Source organism: Parasteatoda tepidariorum, chromosome 1 (assembly GCF_982258835.1).
Source record: "Parasteatoda tepidariorum strain Cologne lab strain chromosome 1, Ptep-v5.0, whole genome shotgun sequence".
NCBI lineage: Eukaryota > Metazoa > Arthropoda > Arachnida > Araneae > Theridiidae > Parasteatoda > Parasteatoda tepidariorum.
In genome coordinates, this window is record NC_141755.1 from 47,058,393 (window position 1) to 47,067,005 (window position 8,613).

At 31.2% G+C, this 8,613-nt stretch overlaps 1 protein-coding gene across 2 annotated transcripts in view; it reads left to right on the forward strand.

Moving 5' to 3' along the window:
- Window positions 1-8,375, forward strand: part of LOC107451385 (chitin synthase chs-2) — a 69,877-nt gene extending 61,502 nt beyond the window's left edge. For both annotated transcript variants that reach the window (XM_043057390.3, XM_043057383.3), the window contains exons 15-20: window positions 273-489; window positions 1,262-1,600; window positions 2,574-3,076; window positions 4,510-4,768; window positions 6,011-6,205; window positions 7,863-8,375. In XM_043057390.3, the coding sequence (XP_042913324.2) occupies window positions 273-489; window positions 1,262-1,600; window positions 2,574-3,076; window positions 4,510-4,768; window positions 6,011-6,205; window positions 7,863-8,020 (1,671 nt within the window). In that variant the 3' untranslated portion in view covers window positions 8,021-8,375. The remainder of the gene's footprint in view (window positions 1-272; window positions 490-1,261; window positions 1,601-2,573; window positions 3,077-4,509; window positions 4,769-6,010; window positions 6,206-7,862) is intronic.
- Window positions 8,376-8,613: the final 238 nt, after the last annotated feature.

An 8,613-nucleotide genomic window follows, 5' to 3' on the forward strand; every position in this document is an offset into this window, starting at 1 on the left:
GCTTTTACAGATCACAATTCTCGAGTGAAGAATTTCAAAAGAATAACATTTACATAACGTTTAATATAACTCAATCAAAATACTTGTTACATGAATCAGGGTAAAATTACTTTCTTTACTTAGAAATGTGTAATATTCTCGTTATGTTGTTGTAATATTCTTTTTTTATCAAATCAATAAGAACATTTTCTGCTAAGCTGTGAAAACAGTATGTTATAGATTGTAATACCTGTATTTTTTACATAATCATTGTATTTTTTTATTTATTTTAGGAATTTTGGTGTGTGGTTCCGGGTCTATTATATTTCTTGAGTATACCTTCTATGTATTTACTGTTGATTATTTATTCGTTGGTCAATCTCAACGTAGTCACGTGGGGTACAAGAGAAGTGCAGACAAAGAAAACGAAAAAAGAATTGGAAGAAGAAAGAAAAGAGCAAGAAGAGCTTCTGAAAAAGAAGAAAAATCCCGATCTTTTATCTTTCCTAGGTACTGTACAGTGACGACACTTTAAAATTATTAAAATAATCTTTTCTAATTTTATAAAATTGTGATCAGTGAATTCGTGGTAGTAATATTTGTATTTTATTTGTTCCGAATTGTTTCTTACGTTTTCAAACTTTTGTATCCGGAAATATTTCTTGAACCCAATCATTAACTTCGAAGTAATTTCTTGCATTACTTTGAAATTAGAATTAATTATAAAATCCTTTTTCAAAGTAAAATATGTATACGCATTAAGTACCGCAAATTATTCTTAAATTAAGGTCAAAATAAAAATGTTATTGGAACTTGATAAAACATTATTGAGGAAGGTGGGATATTAAAAAAACTTCAAAACAAATTAGATTGTCACATAAAACTAGTACATATTTCCAATAATCGACTTTTATTGGTTCTATCTTTCTCCTCGTATAATAAATTATTTGCTAATAATTTTAATTTCCTCCTCCTCTTAAATCATTAGACAGATTTTAATTCCATTTTTCTTTTCTTCTTGACTTAATGATTAAATGATAACCCACAATGAGTATATTTCTTTACAGGCATTCTAAAATTATATCTTAAGTGTGGTGCTTAAGGAATACATAACAGAAATTTCTGAATTTTCTTTAAAAAGTGAAAGCTAAGAGACATTCTCCAATAAAGTACAAAAATTTTGTATACACTAAGTCATGTTTCTGTAATTAGTTTTAAAAAATAGCTTATTTTTTTAGAATGAAAGAATCATACATTAAAAAAATATGTTTTTTTTCAACAGGATTAGGTGGAAGTGATAATGAAGAAGGAAGCATCACTCTCAGTTTGGCTAATCTCTTCACTTGCAAGTTCTTCACCTATCCAAAATCCAATGACGACAAGGTACACCTTCTTCAGATAAGTGAACAGCTGGATCAAGTAAACAAGAAGATTTCAAGTTTGGAAAAGAATCTGGAGCTGTCCAGAGTTGTCCCTTTCAGGGGACGAAGGTCATCGATCGGTGGACGAGGATCCGTGAAATCTGCTTCAGAGGCCGGTGGGTTGGGAGCAGTGCATGAAAATGACAGTGATAACGATGATTTTAACTCAGATTCTGAAGGAGATGGCAGTGAAACCTTAGGTAATTTTCTTTTCAATACGAAATATTTGAACAGGAAAAAGAGGGTTCGCCTCAAAATGAGGTGCCCCTGGTTCTAATACCAGCGGTGACCGGTTAATACGAATTCTGGTTTCGGTTCACGCCAACCACAGTGCTGACGTAAAATACCATCCGTGGTAGACGGATCATGGGTTAGAATCCCTTGCCGTCGAGCGAACCACGAGTGGTTTTCTTGGTTTTTCTCTCCAAGTGAAGCAAATGTGGGTTAGTTCCATCGAAAAGTCCTCCACGAAGGATAGTTTGTCCCAATATTTGATCCAGGAGTTCCCTTGTCTTCTGGGACAAATTAAATAACATTGATAATCGTAAACTCAGAATTGGGTTGACTGTTCAACGTCGGTTATAAAATTTAATTAAATAAGAGATTTTTTTAAAGCGTTGCTATATATTTAGATATATAGTATTTGACAAATTATTTAATCCTAACTAGAATTTTATTAAGGAATTTTAGTCTTATACAAAAAATATAGATATTTTTTTATTTTTTAAAGATTCCAGCTTTTAAGTTTTGTGCAATTCATTAAAAAAATAATTGATAGAAATATTAACTCTTAACTATTTTTAATATTTACACTCTTACTTTAACTCAGCTCATAAGTAAAGAAACATTTATGATGAACAGTAATATAAATTAAACGCTTAACCATGGATAGCAATGTATGTAATTTACAACAACACAAGATATATTTATGACATTAGAAAGTATAAATATTATAAATACATAAGACTTGGGGTAAAGATCATAAATATCATGACGAATTGCAAACATTCGTTCAAAAAAATTAGAAAAAAGGTTATATCTGTGTTCGTTTTACCATGGAGCAACGTAATTCATTCTTTTAACATAACAGTAAAATAAGCATAACAGTAAAATACATATAATTTTTAATGCATAAATTAATCTTAAAAACATCTTTTTTATCACTTAACATAGAACCAAAACAAGAAAGAGATGATCTAATCAACCCTTACTGGATTGAAGATAAAGATCTTAGGCGTGGAGAAGTGGAGTACCTCTCACCAGCGGAGATGACTTTCTGGAAAGATCTCATCGAAAAATACCTCTACCCCCTTGACAACAACAAAGAGCAGCAAGCTAGAGTAGCAGCTGAATTAAAAGAACTCAGGAACAAAGTGGTCTTCGGTTTCTTCATGTTCAATGCTCTGTTTATTTTGATTGTGTTTCTCATGCAACTGAACAAAGATCTTCTCCACTGGGATTGGCCACTTGGAGTGAAGACAAACATAACGTATATTCCAGAAACTAGCGAAGTTCGAATCGATAAAGAATATCTACAATTGGAACCTATTGGTCTCGTGTTTGCCGTCTTCTTTGCTTTGATCTTAATAATTCAGTTTACTGCTATGTTGTTTCATCGATTCGGTACTCTGTCCCATATAATGGCCTCTATTGAGCTTGGATGTTTTAACCAAAAGGTTAGTATGCAATAATTAGTTTACTTTTGAACTTTTGTAACATTTTTTTTATCAAGTACTGATTTAAAAAAGAAGACGAATACACTGTAAAAATGACCTATCTCAACTTTTAAACTAGTGCACGATTTCTATCAATTTTGATTTCGTTTTCCCGCTTACTTCAAATTAAAAATATAATCTCATTTTTTCAATCAATAATTTGAAATTATAATCAGTTGGAAGCTTTAAAGGCGAATCCGTGAAGAAAAACCGAGATGTGAGTATCAGCAGGATATGCAAATCCGTATAAGAGTTTCACTTTTCTGGTCTACTCTATATGTCGTTGATTCAAGATCATTTAGCCATTATTTCATATTAAATGCATAATGCCATATTTTTTAATCCACTGTATGAGATTAGTGAATCAATAGGTAGTTTGTGAGGGAGAACGAAGTCTTAACCAATTGGCTATGTGCGAAACTTGATGAACTTCGAGATGGCGTGATGATGCACGTTTAGAGTTGATGCTCGAACTAGTATCGTGAATAAGACGAATCTTAACTTCTTAGTTTGTATTTTTCGATTTAGATAGTTCAGCTCCTATAATTTTCATATAGACTATAGTTATTAGCGCTACTTATTTAGCATTAGCCCATGTAAAGTAGTTACTATTGTTGTTAGAGCAGCTCAGAAAACAGAGCCCTCACTTCTTACACAAGTGATCTCGGTGCAAAATCTGTAAAAAGATGGCTGATTTGTATAGAGTTCTGTGCCTGTTCTAACCACAATTTTAGAATCTGGTTATGGTGGCTCAGTTAATAGAGCACTCACCCCCTAATAAGGTGAACCGGGTTCAAGTCCTGGTGATAAGTGGTTGATTCAAATTCCACACCCGGCTCACACCGACCACAGTGCTGACGTAAAATATCCTCGGTGAAAGACAAATCATTGGTTAGAGTCCCCTTGTCGTCAGGCTAACCATAGGAGGTTTTTTTGATTTCTCCTTCCCTTTTTACGCAAATGTGGTTAGTTCCATCAAAAAAATTCTCCACGAAGGCAAACTTCTCCCACTACTTAATCCAGGAATTTTCTTGTTTTCTGGATTGGGTTCAAATTACAAGGATATGGAGGTGATTGTAACTCTGAAATTGGTAATCGTAAACTGAGAATTCGGTCGGCTGCTCAACGGAGGTTATAAAATAAAAATTTAAAATCTTGAAGTTTCTACGAGTATAGACAAATCAAGAGAAAGTCTAATTTTGTTCGAGATAATCGTGTTTTTTCTCATGAACCACAAACGCTTTTACTCGAAAAATTTTCCACGGAAACTATTTTAATCTTTTATTTTTGGTACATTTATGCTTAAATATGCGACTATTTATTAATTATATTCATATTTTAAATATCCTACTTGAAATTAAAACTGTTCTCTTATTTTTTCATTCCTTGTACAGGTAGAGGATGTGAATGACGATGCTTTTATAGATAGAAATGCCGTCCAAATCGCCAAACAGCTCCAGAGGTTGAAGGGATTAGATGACGAAGAAAAAAGTGACGATTCTACTTACGGCGATAGGTTAGCTAGAAGGAAAACAATTCAGAACTTAGAGAAACGTAAAAATAATCAAAGAAATCGAGTGGGTACTTTGGATGTTGCCTTCAGAAAACGTTTCATGAACATTAATGTTCAAGACTCTGAGCTTAAAGTAGCAGGTAACTACTCATTGTTTTTAGAAGGTTCATTTTACAAATTTTATTCTACTCTTAAAATTTTGTACAACCTTATCAGCAAGTTATGAAAATTTTGTATTAAATGGTTAATTGTTTTTGAAACTTGAACTACTAGGTCTCCTACCTTTATAATTTTGAACTACAAGGCTTACCAAATCCAAAAATTTTACTCTAAGAGTTCCACTGTTTTTAAAATTTTATAGTACCTAGTGCACTATTTTTTACATTTTTTTTAAAATTTCTTATTAATTTGATTAAGAAGAAAAAATTATGCATTTTATTACTTGATATATTACATTAGTGATAACCCCGGTAGCAGAAGCCTTGTAGAACAGCAGAGGACACTGTAGATTATCACAACATAATTTGATTGAGAAGAAAAAATAATGCATTATATTACTTGATGTATTACATTAGTGATAACCCCGGTAGCAGAAGCCCTATAGAACAGCAGAGGACACTGTAGATTATCACAACATCTGCACATTATTTTCCTTCTCAGTTTAAAACAAAAATAGAGAAGAAAAAAAAGCTTGAAGAAAAAGACGATGATTAAACGAAATTGATGATTAAACGAAAAGGAAAAGATTTTTCAACCTTCAATTATGAAAGAAATGGAATAATTATACTTTTATTTATAAAAATTAGTTACCGAAAAAAAACACTCACTTACCGTTAATTCTTTGCCTACTTTTTTTTTTTTTTTTTTTGGCAAAATGACTGTGATCATAATGTTGGGAATTTCATTTGACGAAAGTTTTGATGAAGCAGAAAAAATTTTAACTTTCGTTTCTGATTTCTTTATGGCACTTAGTAGAAGCATCTGTTTTTCCCCTTTTAGGCAAAGCTAAAGTTTGAGTATATAAAATTCAAATAAAATTTAAACAACACAAAAATTTTTGTGTATAACTTCATTATATTTAATATTTGCAAATTGTGTTAAAGCAAAGTTAGACAAAGCTTAACTTTTACAATAACAATCTCTGCCTAACTGAGTTGAAATCGCAGACAAATTCGAATTTTTGGAAATAGAGCTGTATACTGACTTCGTAAATTCTGCTACTGGGGTGTTAAGTTTTAAATCGTTACTAAAAATTTAATGTGTAAAAAAATTCAAAGTTTGCATCTTTTCTTACTTGTCTTTGTATTCTGTTAAAATTATCTTTCGATAAATGAAACATGTAAAAGTTGCTTAATTTCATGAAATAAACATCTTTTTTTTAGCTACTCCTGTACTAAATGGATTGAATCGTTTGGGAAGAAACCGAGAGACGCTAAGAGCCCTGGAAGTGAGACGGAATCACATTCTTGGGAATGGAAAAATGGAGACTTTAGGTGCTAAAAATGAATATGTTCTCCGAAATGGCAGCAGATCCCGGACAATAGAATCAAGAAAGTTGAATGATTTGTTCCATAATGGTAAGCATGTTAAATTATTATAAATTGTAATCGAGGGCAATTGTCTGCAATTTAATTTACATTTTTGACGTAAGCACTTAATTAAAAATAAATTACCCTCTTAATAAATGCATCGCTTAAAAATAATTATTATACAACAAACAAATTTAAACAACTTGAAAATAAATATTTCCAGAACAATTACATTTAAAAAAAAAGTATGACTCATGCAAGGGGAAATAGTATCATCTCACAACTTTTTTCCACTGTAAAATTGATGTTTTCCGCTATAAAATGTGCTACTTTCCATCTTTTACATTAAAACCTAAGCCAATTAAAGTTTTTACTATCCCCTTATTAATTGAAACAAAATGAGAACATGCATAGTTCATTTATATCAAATTTATAGTACATACGATAAATTTGATATAAATGAACACAATGCGGCATTATTTTACTCAAAAAAGATTGATCTATATAACATCGATGTCCAAAAAAATCTTTGTTTCGCAACTTGGGGAATTAAATTTCTAGTTCGTCACTTATAATGTTACGATTTCATTACATTTTCATGTAATAAGTCGGATCTTTTTCTTTCCTTTTTTCTAATGCCCACCTGGAGAATGACATTTCGTCATACAGGCATTTGAAGGGCAGATTTGTTGGCCACTCTTTCAAGGGTACCATATCAGGTGGGCCAACGTTGCTGCCACTGTAAGAACAGATAGTACAGAAAAGGAAAGAACATCCATGCCTTGCCCGGGATTCGAACCCAAAACCTTTCTGATGCAAGGCCAGTTCCCTGACCTTTACTCAGGCCAGTCGGCATAAGTCAGATCTAAACTCCCATTTTAATAAAATGTTGCAATTTAATTCTAAATTTTATGGTATTATATTATAGAAAACGATATTGTATCGTGTCTATAAAATAATGCCATATACTTTGATGTAATGCCATATCTAAACATATAAGGCATTATATGAAATAATCTCTTATATGAAATATTTTATTGAATACATTATTAATGTTTAGAAAAACTTAGTTTCGTGATTTCAAATTCAGGAAACTAAATTTTTAATCACTTTTTTACATACAGTGAAATTCCAACTCCCATTTTAATGCAGAATTACTCCTTAAAAATCTAAATTCATGTCACTAGGATTTTTATAATAAAAATTTAATGATTTTTAAGAAAATGATGAGCATACCAAGCACACCTATGTGTTTTTTGGCAGTCTGTGTTTAATTTTTCTAATTTATATCTAATAATCAACAGTTACTCATCACGATGATGACTGCTTATTTTATTTTAACGTATTAGAAAATAAATATCACTTGAATAAATCAAAACATTTAAAATGTGGTAATAATTTAAATGTTCTGGGTTATGCCAAAAAGAGCGAAAATAGGTGTAAAATGTGTAAAATAAATATCACTAAGATCTAATGTCAACTATCAAAACATTGTTATAGATCAAAATCCAATATTGATCATAAAATATGCCAATAATGTAATTTGGCTACGATATATTATCAGATCTCGTTTGATATGAATTTAAACAATGCTTTTTTAGAACTTTAACGAAAAGAAATTTGAGATTTGTTCCAATGGGATTCTGCTAAAGTGATTACTTAATATTAGTTATAAAAGTATATTTCTTATTTTTTTATTTTTCAGGTCATCAAAATGGAAACGGAGCCATAAACTTAGCAATGAGTGACGAGTCAGACATAGAAGCTGGCCGAACTAATCTTCGTTTGGAACAATTTGGATCCAGAAACAGCTTGAATAAATACAGAGAAGAATCTGAAATACCAAGACGACGCCAGATTTGATTTGATTTTCGATTTCCTACCCCGGTGCTGAATTTTGTCTATTCATCAGATGGACAAATAATAATTTCAAAGTTTGGTGATTTTCTACGGAAAATATTATGAAATTCACTAAAAGTTCATAAACTTTATGTTCTTCATAAAACATTAAAGTCAAAACTGCGGTTATGTGGAAACAAACAGCCGGAACTTTACGCACTGCCATTTCAAATAAATTTAAGAAGTAATACTGCTTGACTCTACCACTGCCTGCGTAAAATCTCTTTTATTTTAGATTGTAGATTTGCAGAAAAAATTCACAGAGCCACTCTAAAATTACAGACTTACCTACTACTAGCATAGATGTGGAATGGATTCTGGAGAAAGATCTGGAAGAGCTTAAAAAATTATAATCAACATGATTCTTATTTTTATACATCGCTCATACCATGTTGTTTACTAATGTTTCACTGAATATTAAGATAATTATCTTAAAAATACTTTTACTCTATGAAAACATGCTAAAAGAAATGTACCAGTAAAAGAAATGTACGTGTATAAATCACGTTAGCTAAAAGTTTACCTTAAAATGGGAAAAAGTCTCTTCACTTTCAGAA